We start from the raw sequence: 12,054 nt of genomic DNA, 5'->3' as shown, positions 1-12,054 counted from the left end.
TGGATCTAATTACAATCATTGCGTCTTCTTCGCACCCTTCAGTGAAGGGCCTTCACATTTTTACTAGAACAAATTTTACAATTACCGTAACTAGTCCCACTGTTCCATCAAAAACCTTTACTTTACTAGTGAGATAATGTGACCATTCTATCACTAGTGAAAGTCAAAATCCTTTCCCTCGCTCGTAAAGTAAAACGCCATACTTTACACGTGAAATAATTTTATATCTCGTATCACGATGAGTAAAAGTATCCGAGGGCTTCAGCCTGGATACGAGACATCAAATTACTTCACTGGTATAGTAATGTACTATTGTCTACTCAGTGCTTGCTGATGTTTAAAAACTGTCGGATAAATTCCAATTTTTTGAAAACTGACAAAGTTTTCGTTATACATTTAGAATACCTCATTTGAAATAGCTGTAAACCGCCGGTCCTGTCCCCTGCAATTAAATTTTGTCTGAAATTTTTCTCAAAACTGGAACTTTTGTTTGCCGTGATGCGTAACTGCTGGAATTGTTCGAATTCTTATTTTGAGGTTTTGAGGTGTCATCTTAGTGATAACAGATGCGCGAAGAGTTATATTCATCAATAATAATCAGTGTCTGCATACAAACTGTATACTGCTTATCTTTGAGATTTTCTTTCTCACGAGAAAATCCGAAATTTCATAGTCCAGCACCTTGTGTCAATCCTCTCTCTCACTACGTTTTTCGAGCTTTTCAGTTATTATATGTAATTAGGAATGAAAAGCTGTGTAACAAACTTTCTTTTTCAAAAATTGAAACGGTACAATTTCTTCAACTTTCTTGATTTTCTCAAATTATAGCAAGATTAGGAAAATTGATTTTTTTCTTGGAAAATCGAGAAAATGTAGAAATATCTGAAGAATATTTTGTAAAATTTTCCTTGTATCGAAAAAATCCATAAAAATTGAAAAAATGCAGGAAAATTCAAGAAAATGAAGAAAATTTTTATCAAAGATGAGCAGTGATGAAAATTTCCGTTATTGTAATTTTCCGTCTCGTTCTTCTTTTCCACAATAATTCTGAGAACATCAATTTTTTATTTTATTTAGAAGTCAAACTTTTTTTCAGTAAATTTGACGGAGCTTATACCCTCAAGAGGAGAAGTTGTCGCTGCGCGGCTTCAACTATTCACAAAAACAATCGGTCGCTCCACTCTTGTTGTTTGTCACCTCAATCTTACATCATTGACATGCACATAAGAATTTGTACCATCCATTGGTACATGGGCTGGGTATAAATGGCTAAAAAAAAGTTCAGCAAAACATATTTTAAGGCCGTTTAAAAGGGTCGTTTCCTAATTTTAAATCTTATTTTCTTCTAAATTCTTATCTCCCTGTACTTAATAATCCGAAAGAGAAGCCTGTCTACATCAAAACCAACCCTAAAAACCTAGATGAACCTAGAACACCTAGAACATTTTCTAGATAATAATAGCGTAAACCAATACAGAGTGATGAAGTTTCACAGTCGCAATATCATCTCAACGAACCAATCGTTGTTGTTACATAAATATGTTTGGTTGGTTTTATAGTGGACAAACATGGTATGCCACTTGAAAAACATGAATCATTAAGCGTATTATCTATACATGGTTTTGTGTGCAGGTGCAGCCACTATCCAGGTATTAAATACGTCCACTTTGTAAGAATACTTACCATAAACCAGAAAAAAAGTATTATTCAGCCATAAATCCAAGCACTATTGACCTATTTCCACATCCTTAAATGTAAGCTCAAAATTTTGTGTACAATTTCCAACAATTTTTTTTTTTAATTGGATAAGATCTAATACTCGAGCCATTCAAATAATATTGTGGTATTAGCTTTTGAAGTATCCGTTCACATCCCACACTGATTTCATGTCATTTCGATCAATTTATTATCGAAAACATCTTAACCACCACAGAACAGCAATTTCTTAAATCCATTTTTTTTTTCAAACAAAAGACACACTGAACATTATTCTATAATTAGTAAATTTATTAGCGGAAGTCATCTTATATAGAGGCAGATTTATGTATAAAAAAGAATATTCAATAACCGACATCATTTATGAAGAGTTGTGATCTCAATTATAAAAAAAAAATGAAGAAGAAATATTGGCATCATATTATGAATACAACATACAAAAAAAATAGTAATATGGGGATTATAAACCACATGCCATCAATTTTTAAAGGTTAGTGGTTAGCGCGGCAGTATATAGATAATAATATATGTAGAGCTGATAGATTTCGTAAAATAATAAAAGTATTATTTACCTACACCGCACTCACATATGAGTGTTTGGGTAGGAAATGGGTTTCGATTTTTAATAATTTAATAAAATGAAGAAATTTTAAAATGTAAAACAATGACGAACAGAAGTCATAGAAAAATATATGTAGCATTAATACCAATGTGGATGGCATGGTTAATGAACTGTGTCAATAACATGGCATAGATCATAGGATATTGTAATGTAAAAAAAAAAAATTGAAATATTTTTATGGGCGAGGTTTGATTGTTTTGCTGGCTGGTGGTGGTATTTTGCAAAATCCTGCCGCATCGAATACCGGAAGTAATTCACGAACTCGTCCAGGTATACTTCCGTCGAGCATACTGCAAAACACGATATTGTGTCAACTGGCGCAAATATTTTACCCGGAAGAAAAATGCTCAACTTACCGTCCTCGTTTCGTAGCAATTTTCGCTGCCGTATATTGCGGTAAATTTGATTCGGTTGGGAAGAAGGTGGCACCATAAAAGTCAAGTCCATTCTGTAACAGTATATTGTATTCATCCAATGAGGCTAGTGTGATGCGAATCGGTGCAGGTGGCGCATCTTTATTGTTCGGCAGTTCGTCCTCTTTTGCCACTTTGGGTAGTTGAGGTTTTGGTGGTGGTGTGCCTTTAAACATTAGGATCAACACTCCTTTGCTAATACAGTGCAACTGAATTGTTAATTACCTTCATTTGGTGGCTTTTCGTTAGCGAAATGAACCACTAAGCGAACAACTTCAACAACTGAATTAAATCGGTATAGGGAGTGACGCACGTCTTCGACGGGAAGATCGTCGGGTACATCTAATACGAAGAGAGTAAATGTTTTCTGTGGACGACATGGTATGGACACCTAGGCAAGAAATACGAAAATTTGGATTTTCTTTTGGTATGTGGAATGGGAGCTTCGATTAGTATGAAGCTATGAGATAAGCTTAAGGAAATTCGGTTGAAATGCGAGCGATGGGACCATTCAGAAAGTGCGTACACTTATTGGATGGAGGGGGAGTGAAACTGGCATGTATACAACACTCTGTTGTTATGTATGTATCCTATTCCATGAATTAAATTGATTTTATTCATGTACGTGCATGTGGAGCAATTATTTTACGAAAATATTTGTTATTCCCCTACCTCATCCAATTACGTTTCTGAATGAACACATGCTTTTTAAATCTGCATTAGCATTTTCTATGCATACATTCCGAAACAAAGCTGGTAATATTCAATAATGTTGTTCGTTCAGCCCAAATACAGTGGATAATATGAATTCAATAGAATGTTTTGTTTAAATTTTCTGAAGCGAACAATATCAATATGGTGTTTGGTTGGGCTTAATTTCATATGTATCCGTATAATGATGGTGGAATTAGTCTACTGCAAACTGAGAATTAACAGATATAGGAATGCTTTCAAATTAATAAACAAAAAGTTTTGACGGCAATTAAATTTAAACTCATATCGCTTATTGTACAGTCTGTTTATTGAGTTTAGCGCGTTATATCGCTAAATATAAAGTGGAAATGGATGATAATAGGACAACAGATCTTCATGTGCTGGCCAGAGAAATGTTTGATCATTTTCAAGGCAATAAATTGGTAGAAAGAATTCTCTTCTAGTGAGTGGTAATATTATTGGAAGGTTCGTCATATAATCATATTTCCTCCAAAATTTTTCAATAATTCACGCCGTAAGTGCGGTTGAAATTCAAAATGGAAAGTGCGGAGGTCTTTCTAACGTAGCGTCATTTTCATACAAGGAAGCGTTGAAAAGTACTTTTCGGTTCACTTTTTCAACGAATCGTTCACTTAAAATTCAAATTTTAGGCACACTAACGGCGTGAATACTATTCTGTTTAGTTGACGTAATAAATTAACTGATATAAGAACCAGAACTTTTGCTAGTACGATAAAGATGTTCAATCATTAATTTGTTTGTTCTGATGATTTTAACATGTCGGCTTTACGCACGAGATATGTTTCACCTAATGAAAAGATTCATTTTATTTTAGAATGAAAAGTATGGGAATTAGCTTATCATTGTCCAACATGCGAATTGGAGTATCATTGTGTAATATGCACGGTATCGTTGCACAAAATTGAAACTGTTCTCTACAGGACAACGATATAATGAAAACAAACGAAGAGCTCTTGAACGTGTTTGCCCGCTCCCACCTATAAGGTAAGAATATTTATGGAAAAATGAAGTAAAAGATTTTGTAAAAAAAGAGCGGTACTTTCAACAGAAGATGTTACTAATCAAATTGCTTTAAAAGGAATGTATCAGTAACAGCAAAAGAATTACACGACGATAGCACTGCCTTATGTGAAAATTACAACCTCAATATGAAATGAGCTTTACGTAAGAAGAGTTTAAGCTAATATTCACTCGATAGACATGTTTCTCAAGTTGGAAGTTCTGTTTTATCCGGAGACACATTTAATTTATGTAAAAGGAATTGGAGAAATTAATTGTGATTAGGGACCGTACATAAATCCCGTTCTTACCTATACATTATAACACGCGTGTCCCATTTCCTTCGTAAAAACACCCCCTTCGAAAATGACGGAATTTATAAATGATCCCTTCGGTCAATAAGTATGTCATTTTACAATGAATGTAATGAGTCATGTAATGTCATGATGTTAGGTATTGCATGTATCAAAAGAAGTGCAAGTTTTCCAAATGCTAGATCGATCATTTATTAGTCGAAGACTGCGGTTACAAATAATCGATTTGTTGGAAAGCGGAAGCATTTACAATAGTATTCGCTTAGCGACAACTTAAATCAATTAAACAATTTTGAAAACTGAGTCCAATCTTTTTGTGCATACTTGATATACCTTCCGATAAAACCTTGCGCCCGTAACTTTGTGAAATCCTTTTTTGAAGACAGCCTGATAGTCTTCAGGACTGGAAAATTTGAACAAAATTCCTGTAGCTGTCTTTGTTAGGCTGAAACAACCTTTAAAGTTCATTTTTTCACATATCAAAGCAGCTCGTTCCATTGATAGTTCGTGCGACGGAGTCAACAGAAACGCACCTGAAAGGACACACGTCTCAGTTTCGTTAACACGCTGCAACAAAATTGCATTACAAATGGGCAAGCCACTAACCTTTGGCCAAAAAATTTCCTGAATCCGAAATTTCCGAATCGGAATCGTCTTCACGTTTATCATTCCACAAAACATCGGAAATCTTTGAATTTCCCATATTCTTAGCCACTAAATTATTACTGCTGCGATTATGACGAAAGTCCGAAATATTTTTTTCCTGCTCCACGTCGGAAGTGTTACCGATGTACGACATTTTCTCTTTCTTTTTTTTTAATTTGAAAATTTCACTTGATCAAAACAAAAAATTTATTTAATTTAGTATGACACAATCACTTCCTTTCGGTATCCGAAAACACTTGGTCCCTCCCGTTCAACTAATTTCCACACAAACTAATCTCTGCGCTAGTTTCAAAATCAAACTGCGAATTTTCTTGAAGGTTGCTCATCTTTTATAGATTTACCGAATAGGTCAGGTCCACATTCAGCGATGTTCTATTTTATTTTCAAAATTATATAAGATCGGATTTTGTCGTCTATATCAATGCTTGTAGTATATTATTGTCGCAAAAGTAACATTCTAGCGGATGATCTGATTCTGTAGTGCTTTAATTGGTCTAAAGAAAAAAAATCCAACTTGGAAAACAATGACATATTATGTTCGCTTGATTAAATTTTGATATTTTTCAATTTAAAAATTATGGTATTAATATAATATGCCTCGACTCTTCGGTGAATGGCATCATGTGGGATGGTATGTTTTATTGGTTGTTTGTTCGGTGTATATAGATATGCTAAGGAAATGACTTTTACAAAAATTCATTCCATGTATTCGATACATATAGGCTTTACGAACAGCAGGCTATAAAAGTAGATGATTGAAAATTAAATAATTACTTGAAAGAGATTATTAATAATTACATCATTAACCGTCTGTCACACTAATTGATGTTATGGGCTATGATCTTGATTGGATCATTAGATGTCAAGGATATGACATCACAAGTGCGTTAATTCTTTTTTTCCTTCTTCATCTCAAACCAGTTATCGGTTTACTAATGTAAAATTCCGGAAAATTGAACATTGAAATAAATTGTATTGTATTGCAATTGAAAGCAGCTGATAAAATCGCTCATGAAAAATAATTTCATTTCATTTTATTTATCTTCATCTCAGGTGTACGTACGTATTATTAACGAGATTTTTATCCAGAAAAAATTATTGTTTCGGCCTCATGCGAAAGTTGACTATTACATAGCAGTTTGCCCCCATGCGAAAGTTGACCATTATAATATAGTAGCAGTTTTCCCGCATGCGAAAACTATCCATTACATGAAATATACTTTCGGTTCCTTTTATGTGAATCCCTTTCTGATAATGGAGCTCGGGACTCATGTGCTTTTGAGCAACATGTCTCGATACTGTTTTTCGACTAGTTTAGTTGTATGCCTTCGGCTCATATATACTGTCGAAAAGACAGTTACCTAAGCTTGTTGCTCAAAAAACATACCAGTGGGTTTGATTTTATCACAACATTTTTACCTAATGTTATGAATTACTTTCGCAGCGTCCGATGTAATCTACTATTCATCAAATAGAAGCGATGTCAGACTGACGCTTTGGCTTGTACATCATTGTTATGTTTCTTTGAGATGAGTAAATAGAATGTACGACTCATCTCATGAAAAGCACCTGCGTAATATATTCGAAACACTGTTTGATGTAATATTTTGAGAGTCCTTTTAAAGAAAATATTTCGTCAGGCTGAGCTAATTGTTACACTTAGGAATCGGTTTTTTAAACTTTATAAGCCAAGTTTCGTTTTTCTAACCTAGTAGAATATCAGAGCCATCTTCAAGGGATACTAAAATTATTCATTTTAAATTGTCAAACCATAGAATCTGCTACATGGTTTCCTTGCTTTGAATTGTGCGGTATGTATGGGCAAAGACGTAGAAGGCAAAAAAAAAAAAAACAAAAATCTCTCATCCCACAATGAAGATGTAATTAGTTTGCGTTGAAAAGTTTCGGTTTATGTCTAAGACTTTGAGGAAGAGTTATTTACGACAAATTAAACAATTTGCAAAGTTTAATTGAAATTTCAACTGATAGCGTTCATTAAAACAAAATCGATAAAAGAAACATTTTTCACCGAAAAACCCATGTTCTACGAATTGTTCAGTTATTTACAAGCTTGTGAAGTCACTATTTAATGCAACGAAGAATTTCGGAAATTAATGGCCATAAATTGACATTTTTCCCTAGTCCAAATGTAAATATGACGACGAAATAAGAACACAATTGAGAAGTCGATTGCAAATAACTCGCGCTCTTATTATTAAGTATCAACGATACTGGGCGCTGGTCACGATGGACTCGCGCTATCCATAGCTTTCAATAGATTCAACGAATTTCGTAAAAAATATAATTAAATCTGCAACAAAACTTAGCAGAAAAGAATTCTTCCTCATAGCAACCGGTACAAGAAACTCAAAATTCGTAAGTTAATTCTTCCTCTCCTCGACATTAAGTGTGTGAGTTCCGATGGGGTAGAATTTTATCATGATTTTCATTTAACTTCCGTCGTTTCATAGTTTTGTCTCTCTTACTTTCTTTTGCTCTTTTTGTTTTTTCTGTTTTTCGTATCATAAAGCATATAAAATTGTGTTCATTATATTGAGAGAACACACTCAATCACAGTATATGTGTGTGAATTCGTATCCCACGAGAATTATTTTTGCACACGTATGTATGTTGCGTCTCGACGAAACATACATACTTATGCAAAATAAGTCTCTCTCCATACGGATCCCCACGTATACTGTAATTTCGTGGTTTCTCTCCTTGATGAAAATAACTATTTCATACCTAGGACCTTGTCGCACTTTTTCTCTTAACACCCAAGTTTATACTCTGTTCAATTGGAGAATAATTATTAAGAAAACGAAAAAGAGAAGTTTGGTTTTTCGTTTTGTTTTATTTATGAGCTTCTGTTTTTATAAAAGTGATTTTTTATGAGACCAAATTTTGAGGTAACATGCATACACTAGATATCGTTCCACAACCCCACTAACTGTTTTCAGCAGTATCAGTACGAGTCTTTTAACTTAAACGTATCCTTGGTCAGTAGCTGGCTGCTTCGATCAGCTAGTGCCGAAAGATTTCTAAACTTCCTGATGAGATACAATCCCATCGTTACTATCGCCACATCAACCATTATCATTAAAATTATTATGCCCACCCAAACTTCAATCATATTATTGCCAAATGATTCATATACCCGACAGCAATTTCCGTTTTTAATTTCATCCATTGACGTATCCAGTAGTTTGTATTTATCCATCAAAGAAGCAATTGATTCATCTTGTTTTCGATATGATTCCACGATGCCTTTGAGCTTTTGGTCGAATTGTTGCTGTACGGCTAAATTAACTTTGAGTTTTTGTTCAAGTTGTTCTTGTGCGGCTGTATTATCTTTAAGATTTTGCCCAAGCTGTCGCTGCACGGCTAAATTGTCTTTCATCATTTGATCGAGTTCTGTTCGAGTAGTTTTAATATTGTTTCTCAGCTCATTAACTGACTCAGTGTTTTCAAGTAAATTGGTTTGCAATGTCTCATTCAAATTGAACACTCGCTCGCTAAGGCTTCCGGATTTTACGTTGAGTTCGTTGGATAAGGCTACGATTGCACTATCAGAGTCAATGAAACCAGAACTCACTACTTCGTGTAGTTGAATAACCGCTTTTCCTATCGGTAAATATTTTAAATTGTAGAGCGAATCAGTTAACGCTCTCTTCAATTTTTCGGTCTCTAATTGCGATTGGCTTACACAGGTAATATTGTAAACTTTACTCGGAATGTAATCCCTTCTCTTGGTGCTGTTTTGAAATAAAAAATTGGGCGTTTCAATCGAACTTGCATTAAATATGTCGACAATTTCAATCAAACGTTCGCAGTGAAAGTTGTTGTCATTTAGATAAATTTGTTTCAATTTTGGTAGGCTTTCCACTAGACCCTGCGCGTCCAAATCATCCAAATTGTTGGAGTAAATGAACAGTAATTCCAAGTTTTTTAAATTTTCCATTGCTACTATTGGCAGTTCCCTCAATCCTATTGCACTAAACATTAATATTTTCAGTTGCTTCAAGTTGCTGAATAAATTAATGTCTACACGGTCCATCAAACCGCCGAGTATGAACAATTTCTCCAATTTTTTTGTGTTGGAAAAAATTCCCGCACCAAGTTTATGGATGTTGTTCCTTTCCAAATTGATTTCCGTCACGTCTGTGCAATTATTGAATGCATAGTCGTCCACTCTCTCGATATGTTGTTCAATGGCAATAAAACGTCTGATTTTTGGGAGTGTCGTGCAGATGTTGCTTGTTAGAACGTGAATTCGTGATAGAACGATTTGGAAATTGATTACAGAGTTCGAATCTGGTGCAACAGGCGTAAAAGTATAATTTTTCGAAGTCGCTGTCAGTCTAGATATGATACACTCTCGATTAAAATCTTTCATACCACATTTAATTAGACCAACATCACATGCACAGATTGTTGTAATAATAAGCAAAAGTAATAATTGGAATTGAAACTTTTGATGAACCATTTTTCCCTGTTCTCAGCTCAAGATCGGGTTCACAACTAAATCTTCATCGAACTTTAAGTGACACTATATCGAAAGTGGTAGTATCGCGTTGTGCGATAAAATAGCTGACTATGGTAACAATTATGATTACAAATCCCTTTCTGTTTGAATAGTAGATTACATATCTGCTTCCAAAGCTTTGGTTGTGGCATGTACGATGTACCAAAGAAAATTTGCTGTAATTCTACTGATTCAAGATAATAGTATGGAAGCAGGTACATTCTAAACAGTATCTTCTAGGTGTAGGTAAACACGTGCTTTCGCTTACAAAATGAGTAGAAAATCCGGGGGGGGGGAAACAACAACAGAAAATCATGTCCCACCACTCGCATTCGAATTCCATTGGCTCATATTTTCCCGTCGTTTGTTCCATACATTCACTCATATTTTCCCTTCATTCGCTCGATTGTAAAATTTAGAAAATCGCACACGACACACTTGCTAGCAGATAAATTATATATTTTGATGCATCCAGTGACCGCATGCAGAATATATAAATTCTGTACGAATTTGAATCTATCTTTTTCCAACAGATAAAAGACCATGATTCAAAATGCGAATAATGCTTTTGATGATTCAAAGAAATCGGCTGACACACTACTTGAAACATAAGTACAATAACGAAGAAAAATTTCTAGCCACATTATAAGAGTAATGGAACATCATTTAGATGTGGATGAAGAATCTTGTTGTGAACCAGAAAAATGTTCGTCGTACTAATACCTTGAATATGTTGAATTTAAGGGGAGTATTTCAGCGGTAATTTATAAATTAATTAAATTGGAGAATCTACAGGAATTACGATGGATTTAGGTGACTTTTGCAACTGAAAAAGGAAAATGAAAAACAAGAAATTATAATTTTACAAACGTAGACCGCTGTTCAGTTACAGTTATACATTTACATCAACAGTATTGACCTACGATAGGTACAAGTTTCGTTAAAATATTTGCACTATAAAACGATTAATATATCAACAGCACCGTTCGCGTCATGTCATAAGATTAATCGTGTTTCTGATGTTGCTCTTTCAGAACATATTTTTTTAATTTGGAAAATTTTCCATTATTTTGGGATATTAAAAACTATAGAAAAAATATCAAACATTTACTCACTGCACCCTCGCTAAACGAGTCATTACTACATTAACATGAATGTTGCGTTATACCAAATTCTCAAAAAAATCTTCTTACAAAAGAACTGATAAACCATTTATAGTGGAGGTGTGACACGCAAGTTCTTTTATCCACTTACAGAAGAACTAATATCAGTGGAGGTGACGCTAATTTTACAGCGTAAATTGTAGAAAAAAAATTACCAAAAAAATTTTGCGTAACAGGTGGCAGATGTTGAGAAAAGATCTGTTAAGAAATTTTTTAAAATAGGGAAAAATACTAATTAATGTGTAATTAGTAATTTTTTCTTTTTGCTAGTCGAAGCTGTAAGCGTCCCCCCCACACCGATATCAGTTCTTTCGTAAGTGGATAAAAGGACTTGCGTCACATCTTCACTGTAAGTGGTTTTCGGGATAACTATAAAGCTACCATAAAACGTTCTTAGTTGTGAGAACCCAATTTTAGTGTGTGGACTCGTTAGAAAGCCTCTATCATTATCTGTACAGCGACACTAAGCAAGTTGTCAGTAGTTGTCTTATATCCTAGATTTATAAATAGTGCATGCATATATGTTGCGTTGCATACAAATTAACACTTCATACACGTGCGGTGTGATTAACCTTATTTTCTTCACTCAAAAGGTCATCAGAAAAAAAACTTTTTGTTGAAGCTTTGTCTGATGACAGTTCCGTGGAAACAATGTCTATTTTCTACCCTCTTGCTTTGACAGTGAAGACTATCTACCGAGCTGACAGTTTGGTTTTTATACTTAAAAAATTGTATAATTATTGTTTCGTTTAGAAAAACGGTAAGATGTTGACATTGATTTCATCTACATTTACAATTTCTTTCCCAGCTCCAGAAAGCGCATTAAAAATCACAATATTTGAAATTCAGCGGTGCGGCGGCGCATCTGTTATGAAAGAATTTTTTTCCAATATTTCCAGTT

General features: G+C 34.3%; 1 protein-coding gene across 4 annotated transcripts; it reads right to left on the bottom strand.

Annotated features, from left to right (window-relative positions):
• Nucleotides 1–1,986: 1,986 nt before the first annotated feature.
• On the bottom strand, nucleotides 1,987–5,784 carry LOC119068396. 4 transcript variants are annotated; one of them, XM_037171954.1, is made up of 5 exons: nucleotides 5,406–5,784; nucleotides 5,124–5,332; nucleotides 2,977–3,142; nucleotides 2,695–2,884; nucleotides 1,987–2,628 (listed from the first exon to the last, which is right to left on the bottom strand). In XM_037171954.1, the coding sequence occupies exons 1-5, from the start codon at nucleotides 5,596–5,598 to the stop codon at nucleotides 2,514–2,516; spliced, it is 873 nt and encodes a 290-aa protein (XP_037027849.1). In that variant the 5' UTR covers nucleotides 5,599–5,784; the 3' UTR covers nucleotides 1,987–2,513. The 4 variants fall into 4 exon arrangements, with proteins under 4 accessions (XP_037027849.1, XP_037027847.1, XP_037027850.1 ...); XM_037171952.1 differs by having other exon boundaries at nucleotides 2,695–2,917; nucleotides 5,406–5,783; XM_037171955.1 differs by having other exon boundaries at nucleotides 5,133–5,332; nucleotides 5,406–5,783.
• Nucleotides 5,785–12,054: the final 6,270 nt, after the last annotated feature.

Source organism: Bradysia coprophila (assembly GCF_014529535.1).
Source record: "Bradysia coprophila strain Holo2 chromosome X unlocalized genomic scaffold, BU_Bcop_v1 contig_182, whole genome shotgun sequence".
Taxonomy (NCBI): domain Eukaryota; kingdom Metazoa; phylum Arthropoda; class Insecta; order Diptera; family Sciaridae; genus Bradysia; species Bradysia coprophila.
Note: the sequence above shows the minus strand (reverse complement) of the source record. Positions and strands in the feature narration are given on the sequence as shown.